Genomic DNA, 27,736 nt, shown 5'->3' on the forward strand with positions numbered 1-27,736 from the left:
AGAATGCTGCATTTTACCTACGTTATAGTTACCAAAAAGGTGGAAAACATTAACTTGTGGCCTCCAGAGCTTCCATACACTCCATCGAGGGCATAAAGGTAGTTTACAGCACCTTTGTCCATGTCCCGGTGCCTTGCCTCTGAGAGGCACAGCGCAGAATTTCAGCCATGCAACAGCATGTTTATTATGGTGGGGCCTAAGCACCAACCAAGAACGGGACCCCATTGTGCTCAGCACTTTACAGACACATAGCAGACAGTCCCTGCTGTGAAAAACTTACACTCTAAATAGACAAGACAAATGCAGGGTGGGAGAGAATTGGGCAGAACGAACAAGCTGAGTGAACAATAGGAGGGCAGAAAACATCATGCTAGTTTTATTTTTGGGTGGGTTCACTTGGGCAGGGATAAGCTGAATGGAAAAAAGGGAAGGAGGCTGAAGGGGCCAGGGTAGGAGAAATAGGGGGTGAGAGGGGCCGGTGTGAAATGAAGCGGAGGTGAAGAGACTGAGGGAGATGGAGGGAGAGGATTAGGGCAAAGCAGCCAATCAGCACAGGGCAGAGAAAGCCCAGTCAAAGTGGGATCAATATTCCTATCAGTGGGTCAAATTAATCACTAGTGTATCTGCACTGACTTAAGTCTAGAGAGCAGTAGACTTCATGATATGATGCCACGTGTGTTTGAATAGCCTTCAAGCCTTGCAAAACAAAATGTATCAAAGGCACCAGTTAGACTGATGGAGTAACTGTTTACAAAACCAGGGACAGAGTCTCAGCTGGGATAAATTTGCTGCTTTACAGCACTTGAGAATCAGTTCCAATATATTTTATATTATGGTATTTTCAGCTTCTTCTAGTGGAGAAGCTATCTGAACTCATAACTGACAATGATTACTGTTTACAACTTTAAAAAAAACAAGCAGATTAATCAGTTTACTCACCTTTCAAAAAAAAAGTCACACAATCTCAGTGTTCATGTTGAAGTGCAATTGATGATCTGCCATGTCCATTAGTCAGCATTACTATGGCTACATGTGGAAATGATTAAGGAGCAAAAACTTTATAGCAAAGATTTTTTTTTTAAAAAAGCTACTCGTACAAATCTGTAATTTCAAGGTTTTGTTTTTAATTCATCAACTACCATTCAGAGCACATACGGTATAAAGGCAAATAACTTACATCATTACTTTTATATACAGAAATGCTTATAGGTCGTTAGTTACAGAGAAGATCTGCCATTCCACTGAAGGCTGTGCATCTGGCTAGATTAACAGCATGGGCTATGTCCCTGAGATCATCACCTTTGTGAAAGTGTTTTCCCTCAATATTCTCCCCACACAGACACACCCACATGGAGGTTCTACATGTGATTTTTTCCCCCTCTTTTACTGGGATTTCTTAAGTTATAGTATCAGCTGGAAAGTTTGGTTCTTGGCCTTCTCTCCTTGTATCAGACTTGGAAACATGAGCTATCCTTAAGACAGCCATTGATCCCCATGGCAGGATCAAGCCATGTCAGGATCAAGAATGAGGAAGCAGAACCTTAAAATTAGTCCCTAGCATGACAGTTAGGAAATCCCCTGATAATGTCTGATACTGGGACAGTCCTAAAAGGATTTCAAGTTATAGTTGATATCTGAGCTGTGTTTCTCACAGAACTCTTCCAGGTAAGGGCTTGATAGACTTTTAATATGCTAATTGGTTTTCATTAGAGCAGAAAAAGGAACTGACTCATTCTGTCTTATTTCATCACAATTTTACTTATTACATGTAGGTCTCTTCCATCCTCTCCTCAACTAACTGGATGTGGCAAAAGCATGGTAGGTACAAACTATTAGATTTGACAGATACAAAAATGCCAGTATTGGGACTTAGACATGATCATAGCAAAACTCTTAATTATACCCTGTAATAGCATGAGTCCCAGTGCGGGCTGCACATATAGCAAATATCCTCCACCTGGATGGTCAGCAAGCAGGATGTGTATTTCTGATCAATGAATCTCAGCTCCCAATAAATACAGGATAAAATTTAGGAAAAGACGGGATAAAGAAACATACTTAGGATCATGGAAAGTATCCAGTGCATTAGACCTGAGTGTGCCTTCAAGGGGCAGCCAGTTTTGGCAGAAGGACTTTATTAGCAAGGCAACACCTGCCAGAACTGGTTACCTAATGGGTACAGAGACCTGATTTATCACAAGAATCAAAATTTACTTTAAAAAGCTGCCATTTTACAGTATTCTTCTCCAACAAGCAGTAACGGGCTCTACTCTGTTGAGGATTTAAAATAACTTCGCTAATGAACCTATGGTAGAAAGCATACAGAATTGGGGGTGGTGGAGGAAGGATGGGATAAAAAGGAAGGAAACTATTTGAAAAGCAGGGAGTAATTGCATCAGCAGTTGAAGCAAGGATGCGCAGCTATCTAGCTAAAGTGCACAAGAGATGGCAAATGAAAAAATAAAGGCTCGACCACTTTGAAGGCATATGCCAATGGAACCTAACTATAATGAGTAGAAGATCTCAGGAGGTAGATTTTATCCAACAATGTTTCACAATAGTTGTCCTTGGAAGCATCCAATTTTGGGAATCAAATCAAGAAACAAGTTCAGAGAGAGAATCGAAGCAGCAATTCAAGTTTTCTTGCAATAATTAAAGCAAGCCTTCTGCAGGTCTTTGAGGAAAGCAGGTACTCCACTCTGTTTTAAAAAAAAAAAAAAGTATGCAGTGGTTATTCTCTGATGCTGGTAAAAAAGACACCGCAGAGAAAAGCTATATATAGACACTATTTTACACTACAAATATTCCAAGAGATAACAGAAGACAGTGCTTCTAACAAAAGTATTAAATTTACTACAAAGCAGTAAATTCTGTATTTGTTCCTAGAACATCACATTGTATTTCAGGAGTTTGAAAACTACTAAATCTGTCTGCTCGTATTTTGGAACATGAGTTTTTCTGGCCACAGTGGTGCAGAAACAACTCTGATGAGTTTTAGTATCAAGAGTGAGCTTTCTTGAGGTGTGGGGGAAGGAACAGTTAAAAAGAGACAGCTATCAGAAGGGAGGCCTGAAAGACAAGACAGAGTGGCCAAGAGGGAAGAAGACTTCAGATAAAGATTGGCTTATCTTGTCTGATTTATGGAGGCCAGATTTGGATCCTGGATCCACAGGAACAAGTTAGACAACACAAAGAAAGATATTGCCCCCAGCTTCCTGCTTACCTTGGCTGCCCAGTTAATGAGCCATGACGGAATCATGCCACCAGGATTATCGAAGTAATACATGTAAACTTAAAGAGACAGACATCAAAGGGAATAGAGTTTATTATAACAAAATCATTAGCAGTTTACTTCTTGCCTGCAGCTATATTGATTACAACCATAGTTTTTGCCTTACTATGGAATGCAGGATTTAGCCCTATGTAAGTAATGTTACATACACACATTGTTACCAAATAAAACATTTTTTCTTAAAGATCAACTTTGTCCCAAAATATCCTTCAGTCTATTTAGAAGAACTTCAAGATTGGTTCCACAGAGATTAATAAGTGACTTTTCAATTAATGGAGTCTTCACTGGGTTACCCACTTTCCATTTGCTATCAGTGATCAAAATAGAATAACCAATATCCAATAAGTTCAAATGAATGACATCTGTTCTCCATTTAGTGGAGGGAAATGACTAATTGGACTGTTCTTAATTGTGCAAGTCCAGTTAGAGTTACCTAACAGATGAAGTCCAATGTAACATTCCCAGACATGCTTCTTTCAGCATGGATTTTCAGAGATTATAAAACTCTTGATATACATCTTTACCATATCCTTTGCATGTATCTTCAAGTCCTTAGCCTCTCCTGCTTTGATGGTATCTGAGATTTTACATTTCATTTCCTTAATAAATGTAGAATAAAATTTGAAAACTTGCTCTACTTTACTTAGCTGTAATAAGTGATATTTCTTACCTTTGGATCCAGTCTTGCCATCACTCTCAAGCACCAGACTTTGCACATAACTATTTACTCTGATAATCCCAGGTTTTTCTGGACACTGAGGAAGAGACATGCTTTTAGCCAGCATAACCCAGATCTTCCGCCCATCAACCTCCATATCACGACGTTCACGAATATACACATACTGTATTGCAAGTTAAGAAAGATGCCTGCAAGTTGAAGAAAGATGCATGCACACACACAAAAGTATAACTGGGTTCAAAAAAGAAGTAGATAAATCCATGGAGGATAGGTCCATCAATGGTTATTAGCCAAGATGGTCAGATATGCAACTCCATACTCTGGGTGTCCCTAAACCCCTGACTGCAAGGGGCTGGGATTGAATGACATGGGGTTGATCACACAATAAGTTGCCCTGTTCTTTTCACTCCCTCAAACATCTGGCACTAGCCACTGTCAGGAGACAGGATACTGGGCTAATGGACCATTGGTCTGACACAGTGTGGCTGTTCTTATACAACTATGATCAGTTTCACAATATTATTATCATCATCATCAACTTGTATTACAGTAGCACCCAGCAGCCCCATCATGACAGACACTGCCTTTATGTTGTGTGCAGTCTCTGACCTGTTTCAATCTATGTTTCACCTCGGTCTATTAAATGAATCTTAGCGTTTGCATTATTGTAGGTCTGATCCTGCAGACTCTCGCATTTGAACATGCATTTAATTGAAATCAACGGGATACCCAGGTGAGTGATTCACATTGCACAAGCGCAAATAAGGATGGCAGGATCAAGCTTTTAAACTCTTCATTCTCATCTCAGGTTTGGCTCTTCTTCAACTCCCACAGTAAGAGACAAGCGAAACTCTTAGAGCTGCCTGCATGGACTCTTGAATAAGTTGCTTTGCCACCAAGACAAAGATTTGAAAGGATACATCTCTATTTGACAAAGGGAAAGGGTACTTCACTTCCCAGTAGATTATTCTCTTCTCATCATAAATCTTCTCACACAACTCTACAATTGGCAGAGGGGAAAACAGTGTTGGCCATCGCTGAGTTAATTCCAGCTGCAACATTTATACATATGTAATACCAAAACACCACTTAGATTAGCAGTGGCAAGAATTTAAAAATCTGTTTGCATCGCAGCACAGTTGTACCAGGATATGCTAGGTCTAGTAAAGCCAGGTCAAGAGAGAAGTTTGTTTCTACTGTAGACCGTTCCATTCAGGAATTAAGTAAAACAATTGTACCAGAAATTGCAGGAAGAATCATATCTCCATTTCTACTGATTTCATCTATTAAAGAAGAGAACAATAGTCTTTGAGGCGCCCAAGTCAAACTCCCACCCAGAGAATTAACTCATTCAAAGCCTGTCCCACCTCTTGTGTAAACCTGTGCATAAGAATATGTTCCTTTTAATGCACATCCTGTAGCTAGAAGTTCAGAACAGCTCTGTTGCTGAACATGCATTTGAAACAAAACAGGTAATCACTTTATATCCTTGACAGCCAGTCCAATCTAACATGGAATTAGAACATGTGGCAAGTATGAAAAAGAGAGGCTCCCAATTAAAGCGAGCGATGAGCAGAATTTGGGGTGTGTGGTGGGGGAAGGTTACCCTTTTTTAAAAATTCCATTTTTGTCATTCATTGGCAAGTGATAAGTTAACTCTGTTCCAGAGTTACCAGCAGGCACCAATGTTTGCTCTGCATACTAGAAGCTGAAATAGGAGGCAGTCTGAGTGGGAGCGCCTGGGAACAGAATCAGAGTTCAAGAGACAAGATGACTCACTAAGGAGATCAGATGGGAAGAAAGCAGCAGGAAGGAGAGAGTGAGGGAGCTTAAGCCAAACTAAATCATTGGAGGTTAGAAGGAAGCTTTCCGTGGAGTAAGTTATCCCCCCCTAACGGTCCACTGCAGGGTTTTCTTCTGATGCAGCCAATACTGGCCATTGTCAAAGGCAGGACACTGGACTAGGATGATCCTGGGTCTGAGCCAGGATGGCATTTCCTATCTGACCAGGAAGGCAACCATGTCCGCTGATGCCCCTGAAAAAACCAAGATGAAGGACACACAAAGAGCCATCAGTGTTAGTTGCATGTGGTCGGATTGTGCCCAAGGATGTTAACAGTACCAGTGAGTTAGTACCAACAGCGTTAAGACACTTGTGTGTGCTCATATCAAAGGAAGCATCCACTATAATTTTTCATGCTGGAACCATTCAGCTGTCTCCTAGGAACTCCCACTCCCAACCCAAGGTAGTGTTTGAACGATACATACAGATATTGCAAGACTGTAGTGTCATCCTCATTCACAGCTTCTTGGGCGTGTTTACAAAATGGCTTTGAAAGTAGCACAGGAGGAAACACCATGCATTTACCCTTCCAAATGAACAAAGAACGATGCCACAGAGGATGGGGAGAGTGGCTTTCATGTGGGAAAGAAAATGAAAGAGGGAGGGGGAAAATGGTGCATCTAAAAAGAGAGTTACCATTATACCCAGTGCATATGTATGTACCAGGTGTCCCACACACACAAAAAAAAATCCCATTTCCTTTCCCCAGCCCACTTGCAATTTCGCTAACATTTAAGATGTGCACACAGTATGCTGCAGTCCCTGCAATGCAACGACAAACCACACAGTATCGTGTTTTCCACCAGAGGTCACTGGAGTATTAATTTGTTGCCTTTTAACTATTGCTTTCATTTAATTCTTCTTAGCTAAAATGCTAAGAAGTGAGTCTTCCTCCTTTTCAAAAGAGAGGTCAATTTGAGAGTGCCATGCCAATATGCATTGGACAGAATGACCAAACAGAACTTCAATAATCCATTCTGAAGAGCCCAAGAGATACATATTATACTGAAAATTGCACACTTGCTAAAATGCAGCATTCAATTTTTTTAAAAAAACAAAACAAACCCCCAAGGCTATATTACAAAATGTACTTCACTTAGTCCACAGCACTGTTCAGTTTTGTTTATAATACAGAATGTAAGCATTGGGTAGTTCAGCTTGTTAAAGCAGGGACATGCTTATTTCACTGCAAAATTTTAATGAAGTGCTGCAGTGAAGAATGGCTGATTTTTGTATATGAGCCATGAACATGTGAATTATTATACTGCGCCATAGGAGTGTTTGGTGCTTTATAGACAAAGGCAAATCTACAGCTTATAGTCCAAAGCTTTGACATTGAGATGGAGATCACTGTAGGATGAAACCACAAATCAGACCCAATGTAGCAAGGCATGCTCTGCGTATGCCCGTCTTTTGAAAGCTCAGTCCACTTTTCAGGAAAGCAAAACCACCTTCCACTCTGCCATGTGTTGTTATGGGCCTAGCCAAAAAATGAGCTATCACTCAGAATAGATTGCATAAGTCTTCATAATATGGCGCTTGCTTTCTTACATGCTTTGATGAGCAGTAAAGTTGTTCAGAGTGTCAACATTTAAAGCTTCACTGATATCAGCGTTACCACCCCTTGAAACAATGGGCATATTCAATGGCTCCAGATTTCTGCTACCTACCCAGAGTATTTTAAAAAGAAGTACTAGAGTAAGCCTTCTGCCATCAGGGAGTTAACTCGTCCAACCTTGGAGTATGAAATACCATTAAGCCAGGTTTCAGAGTAACAGCCGTGTTAGTCTGTATTCGCAAAAAGAAAAGGAGTACTTGTGGCACCTTAGAGACTAACCAATTTATTTGAGCATGAGCTTTCGTGAGCTACAGCTCACTTCATCGGATGCATGCTGTGGAAACTGTAGCAGACTTTATATATACACAGAGAATATGAAAAAATACCTCCTCCCACCCCACTATCCAGCTGGTAATAGCTTATCTAAAGTGATCATCAGGTGGGCCATTTCCAGCACAAATCCAGATTTTCTCACCCTCCACCCCCCCACACACAAATTCACTCTCCTGCTGGTGATAGCCCATCCAAAGTGACAACTCTTTACACAATGTGCATGATAATAAAGTTGGGCCATTTCCTGCACAAATCCAGGTTCTCTCACCCCCTCACCCCCCTCCCAAAAACCACACACACAAACTCACTATCCTGCTGGTAATAGCTCATCCAAAGTGACCATTCTCCCTACAATGTGCATAATTAAGGTGGGCCATTTCCTGCACAAATCCAGGTTCTCTCACCCCCTCACCCCCCTCCCAAAAACCACACACACAAACTCACTATCCTGCTGGTAATAGCTCATCAAAAGTGACCATTCTCCCTACAATGTACATAATTAAGGTGGGCCATTTCCAGCACAAATCCAGGTTGTCTCACATCCCCCCCACCCCCATACACACACAAACTCACTCTCCTGCTGGTAAAACCCCTTCAAAACTGACCACTCTCCAAGTTTAAATCCAAGTTACTTATCCAGGAACTTATCCTTGCAACAAAGCCCGTTGCCAATTGTGCCCACATATCTATTCAGGGGACACCATCACAGGGCCTAATAACATCAGCCACACTATCAGAGGCTCGTATACCTGCACATCCACCAATGTGATATATGCCATCATGTGCCAGCAATGCCCCTCTGCCATGTACATTGGTCAAACTGGACAGTCTCTACGTAAAAGAATAAATGGACACAAATCAGATGTCAAGAATTATAACATTCATAAGCCAGTCGGAGAACACTTCAATCTCTCTGGTCACGCAATCACAGACATGAAGGTCGCTATCTTAAAACAAAAAAACTTCAAATCCAGACTCCAGCGAGAAACTGCTGAATTGGAATTCATTTGCAAATTGGATACTATTAATTTAGGCTTAAATAGAGACTGGGAGTGGCTAAGTCATTATGCAAGGTAGCCTATTTCCTCTTGTTTTTTCCTACCCCCCCTCCCCCCAGATGTTCTGGTTTAACTTGGATTTAAACTTGGAGAGTGGTCAGTTTTGAAGGGGTTTTACCAGCAGGAGAGTGAGTTTGTGTGTGTATGGGGGTGGGGGGGATGTGAGAAAACCTGGATTTGTGCTGGAAATGGCCCACCTTAATTATGCACATTGTAGGGAGAATGGTCACTTTGGATGAGCTATTACCAGCAGGATAGTGAGTTTGTGTGTGTGGTTTTTGGGAGGGGGGTGAGGGGGTGAGAGAACCTGGATTTGTACAGGAAATGGCCCAACTTTATTATCATGCACATTGTGTAAAGAGTTGTCACTTTGGATGGGCTATCACCAGCAGGAGAGTGAATTTGTGTGTGGGGGGGTGGAGGGTGAGAAAACCTGGATTTGTGCTGGAAATGGCCCACATGATGATCACTTTAGATAAGCTATTACCAGCTGGATAGTGGGGTGGGAGGAGGTATTTTTTCATATTCTCTGTGTATATATAAAGTCTGCTACAGTTTCCACGGCATGCATCCGATGAAGTGAGCTGTAGCTCACGAAGCTCATGCTCAAATAAATTGGTTAGTCTCTAAGGTGCCACAAGTACTCCTTTTCTTTTTACCATTAAGCCAGCAATTCTCAAACTTGTATCAAATCGTTGTTTCAAACATACACAAGTTCTGGATACAGTTCAGGGAGCCAGACTATTTCCCTAGTCAATGAGGGTGTAGAAGCCAACCCTGCAACATTATCTACATTTTAGAATTTAAAGGGTGTAACTTCCCAACTGCTTCCTTTCTATTCTCTTAGAATAGAAAAGGCATTATAAAAAGATATCAGCACGTTGGCTTCAGCCACTATAGGTTGTAGTTGCCTTAGCTAAGTGTTTTACAAACCAGAATCTGATAAAGTCATTTAAACGGAAAATTAGAAAGACAGATTGCTGTGTCTTGGTGTACGATACTGTGCATGAATTAAGGTTCCACTTGAAGCTTCTTTTGGATATGTCTTTGCTAGTAGAAAAGGTGAGTGCCTTTTATAGTGAAAAAGTTCTTGTGTGTTAGCTCACACCTATTCTACTAGTGAAGCTACAGGCGGACTTAGATCAACATCTCATTTTCCATAGGTTAAGTAGCTCTCCACAATACTGCCCAAGGTGCAATCAACAGAACTATGCAGGCTAGAGCCCCCATGGTTCAAAACCAAGGGAAGGCATCTGGCAGCATTTTCCTTGGCTTTCAAACTTGCTTCTTTGGGCCCCTATTCAGGAAAATACTTCATGCATGTGCTTAAGTTCTATTGACTTCAGTGTAAGCATATGCTTGAGTCCTTGCCCCTCTAAAGTCCAGGTCTGTTAGTCTTCTAGACAACCTGCAAATTCCACCCCCCCTCCAGGTGTTTGCAGAAATAGAGGTGTTGATGGCATGGGAATTTGTTGTGTGGATAATAATGGCTGAAGTGTTATTGTTCTGGAGGTGGTCAGGTGTACTGTTATTTTCTGGGGAGGCCACCGTAGGTGTTCTAGGTTTTTCAGTTGGACAGTCACTATTTTTGTAAAGCACCCAGGAAGGTAGGATGGTTGCCAATCCCTCCTTCCCCCCTCAAAAAAAGACAAAAGTGGGGCATATGACCGCTAATCCTGACCTCACCACTGCCAAACAGGCCCCCAAAACTACCATCGAATTGACAGCTATTCTGAGCATTTGATGTCAATTAGGCCATCTAATGTTTCTAAAGATTGTAAATTAAAAATTATAGTACAAAGCTTGTGCTGACCCAGCCTCCAAGAGACAACACGGATGGATGAGAACGTGAGCACCAGCACTGTCATTCAGGCCTTCTGGGTACGGTATCACCAGGTAAAGAGCACTTCAAAGGAAGATGTTCCCCCATTGCCAGAACAGAGTAATGGTTTAGGTGCCAACCTCCTCCTTGGGAGACCTGGGTTCAACTCTGAGACTTCTTCTGCCTCCTCAGGCAAGTCACTTAGCCTCTTCATGCCTGAGTTTTGCCCATCTGTAAAATGGAAATAATACCACTTCCACCTCCCTGGGCGATGCAAGGATAAAGACACTTGCAATGGTTAGGAACTTGGATCCTGTGGTAATGAGGGCCACGTAAGTACTTCGGAGTGGCAAGGACTGATGCTGTGGGGTGCTTTCCCTTGATATTTGAAGTTTGGCCATGACTAGGCAAGAATGTATCTGTTATACGCCACATTTTTACTTATTGGTATAACATTGGGTGCCTGTTGGGTGACGAGTGCTTTTGATAATCTGGCCTCAATTGTAAATGCTGAGCACCTGAAAATGTGACCTCAAGTCCTTTGGGGAACGTGGCCCTAAGAGAAGAGAGAAATTTTAGAAAGCCTTCCGGGGGGGGGGGGGGGGGAGAGTTAAAGATAAAACTTATTTTTTAACTTTTAAAAAGTAATTTGATTATTTACTAACCTTTAACATATTGATCCCATTGTTTTCTGTAGTCTAAATCCATATAGACATCTGCAAGCAACTCTGGGGGACAATCGGCAAGGCCACCGAAGATTTTATACTCATAAAGTCCTGATTGCTGTGGAAATGGAACAGACGAAAAAAGGCATCACACAGGAAAGGGAAACATTCTATTGCATGAAAAGCAGCTGAAGGAAGCAAGGTGGGGCACTTATTGCAAACCTACGTAAGCTGGGAAAGCAAATCCTTTTAAAAACAATCCCCAATGCAATCTATTTGCAATATGGCCTTGTTTTTATGTTTGTATATGGAAGTGTAACAATCAGACTCCCTCACACAGAGCCACTTCACAGTTCCCTTACTCACATCAACTAGTGCCTCACATCAACTAGTTCCCAGGAACTCAGTGGGACTGCTTGGGGTAAATGGCAGTATAAAGGATAGGACTGATCCTGTTCCCATTGACTTCAGTGGCACAGTATCAAGGTATCACAATCTGACCTATAAATAGGCATTTTTTGTTGTGAAACATGACAAGGTAATGCATGACCCACAGTAATCACTACTGCTGTAAAATGTTAAGCACAGTGGGAATCTTATTCCTAATTTTGATGTATAGTTGTAACACAGGTTATACCTATAAGTAAGGGAGAGAGAGAGAGTCATATTTTGAGAGTCTTGGATATTAGCTGTTTTCCTTCTGCAAGCATCCTGAAATCCCAGCCCTCAATTCCCCTAGCACACAATTTCATGTGTTAATGCTTTTAAAGTTTCACATAACATATGGAAATTCCATCTGTGCATATGGAGCAGTGTTTACACTATTGTTACTACTACGTCAGTACTAATTAAAACAATGAGAATAAGATTTTTAAGTGTCAACTATAAGAGCGAGCAATCCCAAGGGGGGTGGGGAATATTATAGCTATTCAATGGTCTGTGTGAACAGAATTGTTGGTCTTTGTTCGGGGCCTACCTGTCCACACCACAAATCCACCACTGGAACTAGAACACCCAATACATCAAGAGACAAATAATGGATGGGTATGTAGTTTCAGCACCTTCATCCTGAGAGTTGCCTATTCCCTGAAGAGCGTAACTGAGATCACAATCTGGCCCATTAGTTCCAATCCTGAACTGCCTTACAGCCGGTGTAATCCCATTGACTTTAATGGAGTTGGACAAAGTGAATCAGAGCCCACTCGGGTAGTCTTACTTCGGTTATCCACAGAATAGGGTACATTCAGGGTAACACTTCATTCCTGGGTGCCAGTGTCATCAACTCAGCCTTTTACATGCACAATATTTAAAGAAAAGGAAATATTTAAAAAAAGATACAGCATGATTCATACCACATTTGTAATAAGGCATTACTAATATATTTCCATTTTTATGAGACCACTTCGGGGTAATTTTGGCAAAATGGTACACTTCACCGAGCCAATATCCAAGTAAGTCCCTTCCAGACAGCTAAGAGGAATGATGCACTGAATCTATAGTTATCCAATGGCAGCAGCTTTAGAAATAGCTTTTAAGCCTAAAAAGAAGGAAGTTTGGAAGCTGGTGACATGTAATTTTGTGATTATCATGGTGTTTCAAAGTATCCCATTCCTCTATGGAAGACCTTGCGGTAGACCTTGTCAGTTATTTCAGGTTTTTCCAACCGTGCATATTTTAGATAGATAGATAGATCTTCCTGAAATAAATTTACTGTCCCAGCCTTGCTAGAATACCTATGCGTGTGTGTAGTTTTACAAATGTAAGCAGTGGCATTGTACTTAGTGGGATCATGGACACCTGTAAATGTCAGTCACATGTGTAAGAGTCTGCAGGATCGGGACTGGAGTGTCCAGTTTGGTGTATTCAGCTTAACATGCAATTTGGTGCGTTCAGCTTAATGTGCAAATTTAGGGACCATCTGGTCCTCAGAGATACATCCTGTAAATGTACAGTAGCTAGCTTTACAAGAGGAGCACTGAAAGAGGTTTTAATGATTGAGTCTAATATATATATATATATATCCTACTTTGGATATTAAAAGGATTTTTTAATAAATAAAGGGATTAGTATCAGGTAAGAGGATATTTTTCCTTATTCCTACAAGGATTCCAAACACTCTCCCTAATTTTAAATTTTACCAGTAACTTCCTCTCCACCCCCACCCCACCCCACCCTTTGGGAGCGTTTTATGTAACTTTTGGACGTTAGAATGGCTTCTTACGTGACAGGTTCCATTGTGTTCATAAAAGGTCATGAAAAAAAACACAGGATTCAGGAGCTGTCCGTACTGTTAAATATTAAAAAACAAAACAACAGAACACATATAACAAAGACATTCCTGAGCCTTACCCTGTATTTCCATTGACAAGAGACAACAAAATAACCAGTCTACACCCTTAGAGTCTGACGTGTGTTTTTCCAATCCAGGTAAGATGGCAGCACAAGCCTCCCTTATTAGGTCACCAAAAATTTGGCAACTCCTTTTTATACACAAGAGGAAGCCAACATTTGACACATTCCGACAGCACAGTATATTTTTCTGCTATTTCCCCCCTCTCATTAATTTGGTTCCTCTATTACTCATAAGAGCAAATAAAAATGTAGGGATACTTTAACAGGATTAGGATTCCCTGAAAACACACTACCAAAGATGATCAATGCTACTGAACTCGTAATGGAATCTTCTGTATCTGATCCTGATCACATGAAATAATATTACATTACGAAGAATGGTGGTAGGGAGAAATACCTATAAAGAGAGAGAGAATATATAATCGCCACCGTTATTTTAAAGCACACACCACTAAGGCTCTGTCTACACTGGGTTGTTCTGTCCCCCCCCCCCCCCGCACCTGTTTAATTTACAATGAGGGAGTGCAAACTGCCAATGTGAGCAGCATTGGCCCCAGATGAGGCTTGTACCACTCTAACTTACCCAGTAAGCTACTGGAGCACGTTGCACCAGCAGAGTGTGTCTGTGTTAAGCATTTACACTGTAGTAGCTATATTAGTACAAATTACTTTAAACGAGACAAATCCCAAAAGTTAAGTAAATGCCCCTCCAATTAACAACTATAGTTCCACAAGTAATACAGTTAAACTCCACGATCATGCTAAGTTTATGACAAACTTACAAAAGCAAGTAGATGCCCTGTAACTGCTCTTTCCCTCATTGTGCCCAAGGTATGCAATGAAAGATCTCGACTTGCCAATGGGCCTTTAGCAACGATGAAAAGCTGAAAGCTTGCTGACAACTCCTCATCCAGGGCGTGACGCAAAGGCAACTGACAACAGTCGAAAGAATCTCATTGACGTCAAGAGGCTGTGGATCAGAGTTATAGGCATGTCTATCCAGTGCAGAACGGACCCTAACTTTCACCGTAACAAGCGTATGCACTGCTTTGTTGGACAGACTTTCAAATTTACAGTTTTGAGAGGTAACTATCCACTGTCAAATGCAGTGTGGGGTTCAAGATTTTCTTCCATTTCAACAGTTTATCTGCATTTACATTATAAAAATAATACAAGGCAGGATAATCACTCACATTTCCCTAATCCCACTAATGGGCTAGGAAACATTAATTGTATTCCCTTTGTCTCTCATATAATAGCTCATTGCTACGCTGTCGCAGGAAAAGAATCATCTTTATTATTCTTTTGCTGGATCCCTTCCAGTTTCTTCATGTCTCTTGAAAAGCCACAAACTGAGCCTGCTGAAAACTATAATCCTGCCGTCAACATCCATAACTTAAGCTAGGACGTAGTAGAGCAAGTTAAAAGGACAGAAGCAAAAAGTTTATCTCACTGAACCCTTTATCCCCCTACCGTTTATCTGCTTGGGAAAACAAATGCCACACGGCACTTCCTTCTCATTTAAGCTTACAATGGCAGCATCCACACATTCTAAATCCAGCGCTGTGTTTTTACACTTCTTCCCTCTCTCGGAGCTTGTCTTCATTAGTGGGTTATCTTGAGGTACAACCCAAGTGTTGCCCCAACCTGACTCCCATTGACACAGCTCTCTAGCTTGAATTTGGTGGTGCTTTAAACAGGAACCAGCTGGCCTATTCTGGAGGTGGGTCGAACCTCAAGTGCTGCTAATGCTTGAACTAATACTACAATGGGGACAGAGCTACTTTGTGATGCTAAGGAAGTCACTCAGCGCTGACTGAGTGTTATTTCACTGCGGAGCCACCCTAAACTACCAGATGTGCCCCCTGGGTGGCTGATGAGAAAACCCGATACATAGCACGGCCTGATCTGCATATAACAAATAAGGAGCTATGGGTCTATGGTTGAGAGTCAGACTAGCTACATGTCCACGTAAAAGATGTCATAGTTACGAAAACAACCCCCAGACAAGGATCTGGGTCAATTAGCAAGCGTGAAGGAGCTTGAGAGGGACTACACTGCAAAATACCATTCAAGCAGCACAGGGTAGCCAATGTGCCGTTAGTAGCAGAGTAGCTGTACCCCCCTTGCATTAATAGCTTGACTGAGAAAGAGCTTGCGTGCCAGAGAAGATTAGCCTTAAACATCAGAGAGATTTCATCAAAGCCTTCAACTGCATTCACTGTGCAAGAGGACAATCTGGGCTTCCCAAAAATATAGCATCACTGGTTAAGATGCCGTATGAAGGTTCAAAATGCTGCTATGTAAGGGCAGAAAGTGGAGAGACCAATTGATTCGATATTGTTCCTCCCACCGAAGATGCAGATCCAGGTCAACCAAAACATTTTGTGAATTAACGTGGATTTCGACTGACCGCTTCAGTCAAAATGAAAAAAAAAACTGCAGATGTGTTGAAATGAATCATTCGGATATTACCAACGTAAAACATTTTGATATTTCAGGCTAGACGCACAAGGGATTTAGGCACCATTCACAAAACACTGCCCTCCCCTTATGTCTAGTAGTCCAGCAGTTAGGGCACTCACCTGGAACATGGGAAGCCCAGGTTCAGTGGCCTACCTGAGGGCTAGAAAGCCGTGTTCGCTCTCTCCCCTGCTCTCCCCCCATGGAACAGCTTCCGCAGGGCAGACAGAGTCCCACCACAGAATATCCCATAGCCTCTGGACTAGGGCGAGGTTGTGTTGATTTCAAGGTGTTTATACGCGCTTTCACTGTCCAACATTAAAAAACAGTGATACTTAGGTTCAGGAGTTTTCTTCTACAGAGGCCTTGGTTTTATTTCGCTCCTCAGCGAACACGTTCTTTCTCAAGTTGAAAGTTTATTGATCAAACACAAGAAATTAAAAACAAGCATTTTTACTGGAATTGAGTGAAAAGAAAAGGAGTACTTGTGGCACCTCAGAGACTAACCAATTTATTTGAGCATAAGCTTTCGTGAGCTACAGCTCACTTCATCGGATGCAGCTTTAACCAATTTATTTGAGCATAAGCTGCATCCGATGAAGTGAGCTGTAGCTCATGAAAGCTTATGCTCAAATAAATTGGTTAGTCTCTAAGGTGCCACAAGTACTCCTTTTCTTTTTGCGAATACAGACTAACACGGCTGTTACTCTGAAACCTGGAATTGAGTGATTATGCAAAACAAACTTAAAGCCTTGAAAGCAGGGGTGGGCAAACTTTTTGGCCTGAGGGCCACATCGGGGTGCAAAACTGCATGGAGGGCCGGGTAGGGAAGGCTGTGCCTCCCCAAACAGCCTGGCCCCTGCCCCATCAGACCCCCTCCCACTTCCCACCCCCTGACTGCCCCCCTCAGAACCCCCGACCCATCCAACCCCTCCTGCTCCTTGTCCCCTAACCGCCCCCCCAGGACCCCACCCCCTATCTATCCCCCTCTCCCCCCGAACCTCCACCCCATCCAACCGCCCCCTACTCCCTGTCCCCTGACTGCCCCCCAGGATCCCCTGCCCCTTATCCAACCCCCCGGCCCCCTTACCATGCTGCTCAGAGCAGCATGTCTGGGAGCCATGCTGCCTGGCCAGAGCTACACATGCTGCTGCTCTGCCCTGCAGGAGCACGCAGCTCTGCTGCCCAGAGTGCTGCCTGCTCGGCAGCGCAACTGCGGGAGAGGGGGGACAGCGGCCAGCCTCCCCGGCCAGGAGCTCAGGGGCCAGGCAGGATGGTCCCGTGGGCCGTAGTTTGCTCACCCCTGCTTTAAAGTCTCTCCCCCTTTGGAGATCAGTCTTATTTTCAAAACAAACTTTTTGATGTGAAGGGTTAATTTTACCCTCAGTCCAGATGTGTAAAGGGTACTCATTTCACCTGTTTCTAATGGACAAGCAGGCTGAATATGGAGGAGAGATGGGATAGAAAAGGTGAGGGAAATATGGCTTTTGTTGATGTTTTTGGAATGCTGGACAGCTGGTCAGTCACAAATCGATGCTTTGGCTGTTAGGTCAACTACAGCACCTGTTGCTCGGATCCTGGTTCACATTCCAGTCAGGGATGTCACCTGCTTGAGTCTTTTCTCCTTAGACAGGGCAGGGCTGTGGTCATCTCATCTTGCTGTGCAGATGCAGGGCAGGTGATTTTATGATTTTATGAAAAGCCAAGAGAGAGAGGTGAGGGGGGGGGGTCGGAACAGCATCTTGTACGTCTCTGCTATGCTGGCTGTTACGTATCCCCCCGATGGGTAAGGACAGGATGGCATGGTGATTTTAAGAACTCAAGTGAGAAAGCTCCTTGAACAAGAACAAGGCTTAATGGCCTCCCTCTCAGAAAAAATATTTTGATCTGGTCTGCTCCTGCTGTCTCAGGCTCAGGGAAGATTAGGTGAGTGGAAGACACGCTGGGAAGATGGTTGTGATTTTTTTCCCCCAAAGTCTCTTTTTAAACCCCAAAAAGGGAAACATGTGCAGCAGAGTTAATCCCCTCATTATTTTGTCCACCTAATAGCCACCACACCAATTTTGTTTCATTCATTTCTGGCTCCACATCTTCCATTTTTACTAAGCACGATATCAACAGTTCTTGAACCTTATCAGGAGGCCCGTTTTGTCTGGACTAACCCAGTTTGTGTGTCTGGTTCTCTTGCACTTGTTCATAAAATTCATTATTGACAAACAACTTGACCTATTTTCCGAGATAAGTTTTCAAGCAGGCAAAATGTTATAGGTTAGTGTGACCTGTTATGAACTTGCACATCTTGTTTTACATACGAGCTACAATTGGGGCAAATGTTTAGGCCCAGTAGCCACAGCAGCACTTGCCTGGGAGGGAGGGACACCTGGGTTCAAACATAGATCTCCCACATCCCAGGCGAGAGTTCTAACCACTCAGCCACTGAGGGTAAGTGGGGATAACCCCACCACCACCTCCTCCATTCTATGATTCAAGCTCTTTATTTCATTTTCTAACTTTAAAACATAAAAGCAGTGTCCAAACAAAACATTTCATTCAGCACAAAACAAAATTTTGAATTTTCAGTGAATCAAAAAGTCTAAAAATTCTCTCTCTCTTTTTTTTTTTTTTTTTTTTTTTTAACTTTTTGCAACCGCCAGCAAGCAACAAACATTCACAGAGCTCTACACTACAATAATCAAGGGTACTTGCCAAATTATTGGATTTTCTCAAGTTGCTTACCAAGGTTTAAACTATTAGATCAGGCTTTGCAAGGGGAATGGAGGATCACTCTATGCATACACATCTACTGTAGCAAGAGACATGTTGAGAGACAGGAATTTAAAATGAGTTCAAGGCTAACAGAGCCTGAAGACAGAAATTCTCAAGATTTCAGAGTCACGTGCCAGCTAAACATTTAGAGATGGTACACTGTACAACCAGACTAAACTTAGCATCTTTATTACCCTTTTTCAAAACATGACCTTTGTATACAATCCAACCTCAACTATCCAAACTCTTGTCACGTCTCCCCAGAGAATCAGAGAAGCTACATTTAGATAATTGTGGCTGCACTTGTCCCTTCTCCCAGGATTCACTGCCAACTACTTGAACCGTGCTGCCCCTGAACAGGCAGGGCCAGCCAGCTTCCCATCTGGCCAGTAGGATAGCAGACAGTTAATGTACTAAAGCAGAATACCAAGATGTCTACATTCAAGGGAACCAACTCAGCAGGCTTTGAAGCCTGCTCTCTCAGGTACGCCAATTCAGTTTCAGCTTTAGTCCATTGGAATCACTGGAGGTGATCAGCTGAAATCCAGGGTAACAGCCAAATTTGGCCCAGTCTTAGCCCAGCACAGACTTAATGCCTGCTGAGCCTGTTTCCCCCAGTTATGCGATCCTCAGTAGTTTGGACAGTTTACATTGTGTTCCCAGTTCTGCTTCTTCTGATGTAACCTATGAGACATTCTATCCACACTGCAACATTATACCCGGGTACAAGTTCTATTATTTTGCCTACAGTTAGCGAGATCAGGCATCTTCACAGAACTGCAGCCATTAGCAAGAGCTAGTTAGAGAGCTAAACTGATGCCACATCTGCCAGAAAACGTTACAAACTTTCATCTGCAGAGTGGAAATGGATTTTGACCAATCATCCTTTTCATAAGTTTTAGGCACTCAGCACAATCCTACAATAAAATCCAAAAGGAGAGAATTCGCAGGTGCAAGAGATCTGTGTGACGATCATCATTTTGTTGATGTGCACCCTGAATTCCTTTAAGTACATCCTATATTTCCACCCACCCTCAGAATTTATCCATTTCTGGATGAACATGGAGAATCCTAGTCATCCATCCCCAATAACCCCCCGATTCACACCTCAATTTCAGTTTAATATTTGAGGGTCATTCTTGCAACTATAACAAATGCCAGTATGAAATGCAAGATTATGAAAGAATTCCCAAGTACTTTTTTTTTTTCCCCCTTCATACATTTTAGGGTCAGATGAGACCACTAGAATAGTCTGATCTTCTGCATGACAGTCTGTAGAATTTTACTGAATGATTCTCTCTCTTTCTCTCTCATGCCCACACACGAATTTATCCTCATAATCAGCCCGACAAGGTGGGGATAATAAAAGTTCCCTATTTTGCAGATGGGGAACTGAGGTACAAGAGAAATCAAACTACTTTAGATCAGACCCTTAAAGTCAAGGTGAGGGTCCTGCTGATCAAAGATATACCCGAGACCCCATTTTGAATATTTAAGAATTTCCATCTTAAAAATATTTTTCAAAGGGAAAATATTTTTTAGTCCCATATGATTTCTCCAGAAGTAAGTCAAAGGCCCAGTGCTCTTGATGTTTCTGCAGGAGTGCATGCCTAGTGAGATAGTAGATTGAATGCAGGCCTAGTTCCATCCAGGGTTCATCAGGGGGAAGTTTAGCAAGCTTCATAGCATAGCACAGGGTACAGCCTGTTGAGTCAGGACTTAAAAATAGTCTACTGGTGAGGGTCAAGTTAGACAATAGTCAGCAGGAGTTCTATTGAATTTGTTTGAAAGCGTCCATTTTTAGTAACTTATAACACCCGGTTAAGAGAGATTATCCGCCCACAGTTATCAGACTACGCGGAAATACTGCACCATTGCACTATAATTGATTTTACTGGCAATTCGAAGTGGTATATTTTTCCTATTATAAAAGATATATAAAATCGTATAAAATGGGAAATGACATTTTTTCTAAAAACATTTAAGAATTTTCCCTTTTTTTCAACAAAAACCAAGCTTTTGGGGGTTCCCCCACCCTCTCTCCTTCCCCTTTTTCAATTGGCAATTATCAGGGAGGGGGAAGGGAAAGTGTGAGGAGAGAGAAAGAGAAAGACAGATGTTTTCAGGGGGAGAAGGATGAAACAAACAAAATTTCAAGAGCAAATTTAAAGTTTCTCCTCAAAAACAACTATTATTTTATGACCAACTTTACTGGCAGCTACTGTGCGGTACCCAGTTACTCAGACAATGCGGTTCTGCACACTTGTACCCTCCTCATAGATTCCACCAAAAAATTGCCTATTTTATACTTCTTTCAAGTACCTGACAAACCTCATTAGCTAGCTATTTACTGTGTGTATTCCACACACTAACATGCTTTCATTTCAATACTACAGGTTACCACTCCCATACTATAAATAGGGGAATACATTACCACACAGTGACAGAAGAAAAACAGATTACCCTGAAGTGACAATTCTATTTCTTGTAATGGGAATGAATCAGACTTTCCCCAGCCACCCTTCCCCTTTCACAGGGACCTGGATGACCTATTTGTTTGCTTTCTCCTTTATGTTTTCCTTTTAGGAAAGAACATCCCAAGAAACAGGGCACCTAAACCACCAGAGTCAAGAGGTGGTGTTTCCTGAACCCACGTTTAATCCCTTAATATGTATTTTTTGCTTCTTAAAAAGTAATTACAAGACTTCCACGTTTTGATCTCACTATTCCTTAGAGATACCTTTCAGAATTTAGGGGAAAACATGTATATTTATGGGTAGCTGAGCAGGATGTTCCAATGCGGAGGACACTATGTTTGAACCTATAACTGGAATATTTTGTTTGTCTAACCCTAAACGATCTTTCATCTGCCATGCCTCCAAAACAAATTAATTTGGGGACACCAGTGGTACAAATATGATCCCCATTTCGTAGACTGGTGAACTAAGGAACTGATCAATTTCTTAGGCCCTGATCACGCAAGGAGATCCAACAGGCAGATTCTGGAAGCTCTGCCATGCTGCACTGAAATCAATGAGATTCTACAATGGGATCTTGACCAACTATCCACCTCTCTCTCTGGGAGGTCAAGAGGTTGATCAATCACAACCTCCGGCGGGAGACAGAACGTGCGCAGCTCCCCCTGCTGAAAACCTGCCAGAACCAAGAGGCACATTAACTATTTCAGAAGTCCTCGGCTCTCCTTCCTAAGGATGCTCACAACATGGGAGCCCTATCACTGCCCCTTCCTCAGGCCTTACTAACAGGTAGTGCAAAGATCTCCACCATCTAGCGGAGTGCTTCAAAAGCATCCTGCCCAGCTACTGATCACATGGTCATTGGATATTCCCACACTGTCCCAGCTGATCAGGCTCGGTTTCCTCCCCCGCACCCCAACTGCCAACTTTGCTACCATAGCACACTCATCACTTCTTCCTGCAGCTCAAGTGAAGTTTTTGCAGCACTCACATGGGGGGGGGGGGGGGGGGGAGGAGAGAAAAAGAAAAAAGAAAAAGAACGAATCAAAAGTTCCATCGCATCATTCCTAAGAAGGGTCCGTGAATGGTGGCTTTTGGTACTCAGCACACTGCAGGGGACTCAAGGTCAACTTGCATGACAGGCTGTTAGCAGGAGGTCTCCATAAGCGGTTTCCCAGGTTCTTCCCCACTGTGCTGTGCTTGGCAGCCTCCACTCAGGTGCAGAGGCAGGAAGGATGAGTTGAATTTGCACATCAGAGAGGTCTGTTCATGGAAAAAGACAGACCAGCAGAAGATATTTAATGTTGCAGGGGACCGGCAGCCATCCCCAAGTGAGAGACTGCCCAGCGGGAGTTTGAAAGGGAGAAGGACCAAGGGACTCATGAACAAATCAGGGAGGCTTCCACTGACTCCAGCTGTTGTTGACTGTAATACTATACCCAACCCTCATGCCTGGCTAAGGATGTTGTGTATGCCAAATACAGAGAGATTTCCTCCAATACTAGACCTCATTGCCTGGAACCCTTTATAGCTGTGGCCAGGAGTTGCTCTCTAGTACCATCTGTTGTGGAACATATTTATTCCCAAATAAATAAGTGCCTGCCACAAGTGTAGGAGAGAAAGAGAGCCTGGAGCACTGGGCCTGGTGCAAGATTTGAGGCCTGAACCAGAGGCTATGAACCAAAGTCAGGCTGTGTATTAAACAGATCTTACAAATTCACTTTGTGGTACGTTAACTTGGCAAAGTTGTTGCTAGCATACTAGGGACTAGATATTTATGTAAATTCATTCCAGAAGGCTAGTACAGATACACCCCAATCTAGTACAAGAGAAGATGGTTTGACAGAATAATGAATAGGGATGTTTTGTCTGAAATATCAGGAGCAAGGGGAGGAAAAAAAAATTATATATCGTGAAACATGTAACATGGTACATAAATTGTTTATCCCAGTTGTTTGTCTCAGTCTATAAATGTGCCGGTACTTCACCTTAACCCTTTGTGTGGCCAAGGGGACAGCAGAAACTCCCGCTGCTGACTGAGCTGCTCTTTGCCACTGGGCACTCATGTGTTAGTGTACCTGTAGCTCCTGTGGGACACTAGCACTGTACCTTGAGGGCCATAAAGCTGGCCAAGTGCCTTTGTCACTGAACTGTGCCAGTGGTCTTTTTTTATGAGCAACAGCAAGGGCTGCTGAATTAGCAGGCTACGCTCTCTGCTAGTGCTGAGAACACCAGAGCTCCAAGGACAGCAGCACAGAACAGTTGGAACAGCTTTATCAGCAACATTCATCAGCACCCTTCTACAATAAGCAGCGAGAAACACGAGAAGACTGGAGTGGCTGTGAGTGGAGACCAAAGTGATCCTCTAAAGGGCTTTCAACCCAATCCTGAAGTGGAGATTGCAAGAGTGCAGATGATGGCTCTTTATACAGAAAATTAACGCTGGTCCTCAGCAGGTCAGCCCAGACAATTTAGGAAGAAGGCCTGCTGGAACCTCAAACTGACCCAGCCTGATATGACCACCAGGCTGCCACTCTTAGACTAGTGGGTTTTTAAAGCCCAATTTAATAACAAAAATATACCAAGTTTCATAGCCGTAGGAGCCAGGAAAGGGGAGAAATGGGGAAGAGGCCTTCACTGCCAGCAGTGTTCAGGGAATCATGCTACAAAGCAGCTCACTGAGAAAGTATAAACATTATACATGGGTAGATAGTCAGTAATCAGTCTCCGTGTTACTGTTGTGACAGTAGCCATATTTCTAGTCCTTCCATTTCAATTCAACTTACCCACTCCTAGCAAGCTATTTGGATCTAACCAAATCTTGTCTGTTTTAAATCGGATGATGAGTAAGTGTAACTGCTAATGGAAATATATTTCCTAATTCAGTTTAGCTAAGTCTACCTTTCATAGTTCAAGAAAATTTGTTTTGAGAATTAGTCCACATTTGATCTAGCTGGAAAGTGACATACAATTTGATTAATTCTGCATTTTCAATAGCTGAATGATATAAATTGCAATTAAGAGGCCACTGAAGCTAGAAAATCATATGTAAAAGCTATCTCTAATTCAGGTAAAGATACCATAGATTATTAAAATGAATTTAACTTTTAAAGTGTCATTTACTTTTGATTATTTATGCCATTTGCTTTTTTTATTTTATTGAGCTCTGAAAGAGAAAACAGGCTAGTTGGCTTCATTTTGGTCAGTTTCAAGCCAAGTTCTCTTTCCCATTCTTGTGCACTACCAAAATATTGCAATGTTCAGATTGCAGAGACAGCAGGAAACAAAACTGCTTCCACAGACTTTTTAAAAATAAGTTGATGAACAATTTTATGACAATACTAGATTCTGTAAAGCTTTGCCCTACATGGTATCATATAATTTAATTCCAATGCAACAATAGCACTGACCTGTTAAGTATGTGATAAGAAGAGTAACTAAAACTACAAAAATGAAGACATTTTGGAACCATATTTATACCTAAATGTTTGAATAAGTCAAGAAAATGGATTAGTTACCAAGTAACAATAAAGTATCAGCTGCCACTGATAGAAAATATCTATATTCAACTGCAAGCTAATTTTAAAGATAGATTCTAGCCTTGAATATTTAAAACATTTATAACCATTGAACTGTATCAAAACCAACTCAGGCAGTTTTGGACATCTCAGCCATAATCTTCCCTCAAAACCAAGAAGTGAAGATTTTAATGCTGATGGGGGATTTATTACAATATTTTCTGAAGCTCTGCTTGATTTGGGGCCAGGATCTTGATGATGTGGCCAGCAGTGAACAACATCATCAGCTAAAAAGAGAAGGAGATGGAGACAGGACATGTACCTGGAAAATTACTGAAGATTCTAAGATTAGGAACAGATGGTATTTGAAGGTGGAGTAATAAGTTCCCTAGCCTTCCTCCTTAAGGGATCCACTGTCATTCTCCCCTGAGATAGATTTTTATTGGAGGGAGGAAGAAGGGGGAGACGGGTATTTCCCACTGAAATCAGTAAACTACTTCCTTCAGACTAAAAGGCTTCCTCTCACCAAGCAGAGCCCTCCATCAGGAGTTTCCAAATTACCAAGTTTGACTAAACCTTAAACTCTCAGTAATCTGCAGGCCCTGCCACAGCTTTTAGGGAAACAGGCAGTGTTTGCAGCTGCAACAGCTTTCCCCATCAGCAGTTAATGGCATTAGCCTGAAAGCTGCTTTCTGTGACTCAGGAGACACTGAGCTAGGGGTGTTAGAGCTCAAACAGATGACAGAGAGGTGCCTGGCACAGGGGAGCAGTTCAGCCTGTCTAGCTAATCAGCAGAACATGTTCCCACTTTTTAATATCTAGTTAAATACACAAGCCTCTTCCACTCATGAACATGGATACTCTTCTACAGAGAGCAACCCCACATAAAAGTTTCTAGGTGGTAAACTGTCTCCAGCTAACAATTAGTTCTACTTCCATTCAGTTATACTGATGACAATCATTTCTGCCTCCCATCAATATATAGGGGTGCTGTTTCTCCCTAGATGTAGGGGATACCCAGTATTCACCTGCTGTAGCTATAGATATGCACCCATAGATAAGGGATGAGCACTTCCCCCCTCCTCCACTGAATATGGGGGAGCCATCACCCGATATATAGATGCCTTCTCCATTTATATAGGGAATGCCCCTATCCAGCATAGATACGGGAACTGGGTATAGCCTATGTGTTGTGAATGTTCCCCATATAAAGGAAATGCCCAAGTTTTTATATATATATATAGTGCTCCCCTCCCCCAAATAATGGAGTCCTTCCCCCTTTCCCTCATGTAATGAGAATGCCCACTACACAGGGCATCCCACCTTGCCCCACATATATAGGCAACTAACCACCTGTACAGAGCATGCCCAGTTCCCCAGGCACAGTGTGAATACTCTCTCCTTTATGGACTTTTGCCCTTTGCTCCCGTACACAGGGAGCACTTCCCCACTGATATCAAGTATGCCCCCCTTCCTCCAGGATACAGGGGGTGCCCCCACCTCCCCATGTCTCCAGGGAATGCCCCCAAAAGAGGGGCCCTGCCTCTGCCCCTCCCCCCGAGGATACCACACTGAATGAATGAATGCCTCTCATAGACACGGCATGCCCCGCCCCCGCGTACATCAGGGACCCCTCAATCCTATAGGGGCCGCCGGCCAGGTGAGCCCTCTCCAGGGTACCTCGTCGTAGAGCCGGTAGATACTGATGCCCATGGTCTCCACCAGGAGCTGCCAGGCTCCCCCTGGGGCTGGGGCTGGGGCCGGGGCCGGGGCCGGCTGGCTCAGCTCCCGGCAGGCGGCCTGGAACTGCTCCTCGGAGAAGCCCGGCTGCGCCTCCATCCCCCGGCTCTGCGGGGCCGGGCCCGGCGCGCCATGTGATATCCCCGGCCGGGCCACAGGCGGCCAATCGCGGGCACCCGGCGCTCGGCTCGTTCCGGGAGGGGGAAGTGCCGAGCCCCGGCCTGCGGCGGTGTGGGGCGGGGAGGCGGGATCCCCCCCGTGTACAGCGGGGCCTTTCCCCGCCGTGCGTGAGACTCTCCGCCTGCCCTGTGCCTCTAGGCCGGCAGAGAGGGGGCATTCCCTGCCCTTGTAAGGGATATAGGGGAACAACCCCTCCTTCCGGGCACTTCCTCCAGCATTCATACGGGACACCTCCCCCAAGGTACATAGGGGAACACCCCCCTCCTTCCGGGCACTTCCTCCTACATACATAGGGGACACTCCCTGCCCATGTGTAGAGGGACCACGTCCCTCAACATATATAGGGAGGCACTCACTCACATATATATAGGGGATATTATCTCTTCCCCCATCCAATGTATTGTGGGGCATGCTCTTCCTCCCTGCCATATAGGTCCTGCCCCCTCCCCAGTTTGTGTATAGGGTCACGCCCTCCCCACCCCACGTATGATACTGCCACCCCACATGGGGGGGAGGGATAGGTCAGTGGTTTGAGCATTGGCCTGCTAAACCCAGGGTTGTGAGTTCAATCCTTGAGGGGGCCATTTAGGGATCTGGGGCAAAAACTGGGGATTGGTCCTGCTTTGAGCAGGGGTTTGGACTAGATGACTTCCTGAGGTCCCGTCCAACCCTGATATTCTATGATTCTATGTATAGGCGCAGTCTCCCTCATGGGCCATTTGTATGGGAACTGTCTCCCTCCACATGTATAGCAGGGACACTGTAGCATTGCTTTGTCTGTTAAACACCTATTGCATTCTGTCTTTGGTGCAATTTCTAGGAATAAGTGCAAATGGTGTCAAGGCAGAGCTAAGGTGTAGAAATCAAAGGGGTATAAGTAGAACCCTACCAAATTCACAGTCCATGTTGGTCAATTTCACGGTCACAGGATTTAAAAAATAGTAAATGTCATGATTTCCGCTATTTAAATCTGAAATTTAACAGTGTTGT

At 43.2% G+C, this 27,736-nt stretch overlaps 1 protein-coding gene across 1 annotated transcript; it reads right to left on the reverse strand.

The window, feature by feature from the left end:
• Positions 1–1,104: 1,104 nt before the first annotated feature.
• Positions 1,105–26,941, reverse strand: PCTP (phosphatidylcholine transfer protein). Its single transcript, XM_084646896.1, has 6 exons — positions 26,507–26,941; positions 11,251–11,368; positions 4,892–4,971; positions 3,963–4,134; positions 3,224–3,291; positions 1,105–2,699 (listed from the first exon to the last, which is right to left on the reverse strand). Exons 1-6 carry the CDS (start codon positions 26,663–26,665, stop codon positions 2,634–2,636), a joined length of 663 nt encoding a protein of 220 aa, XP_084503022.1. The 5' UTR covers positions 26,666–26,941; the 3' UTR covers positions 1,105–2,633.
• Positions 26,942–27,736: the final 795 nt, after the last annotated feature.

This window comes from Lepidochelys olivacea (genome assembly GCF_965140295.1).
Source record: "Lepidochelys olivacea isolate rLepOli2 genome assembly, chromosome: 14".
Lineage (NCBI taxonomy): Eukaryota > Metazoa > Chordata > Testudines > Cheloniidae > Lepidochelys > Lepidochelys olivacea.

What these genes read in the sequence shown, in the direction of transcription:
- PCTP (XM_084646896.1), bottom strand. Translation starts at nt 26,665, where the DNA reads ATGGAGGCGCAGCCGGGCTTCTCCGAGGAGCAGTTCCAGGCCGCCTGC. An exon ending in ATGGGATCAATATGTTAAAG is followed by an intron (nt 4,972 to 11,250) that starts GTTAGTAAATAA and finishes TGCCAATTGTAG; the next exon opens with AGTTGTGTGAGAAGATTTAT. An exon ending in TCATTAACTGGGCAGCCAAG is followed by an intron (nt 2,700 to 3,223) that starts GTAAGCAGGAAG and finishes TTTTTAAAACAG; the next exon opens with AGTGGAGTACCTGCTTTCCT.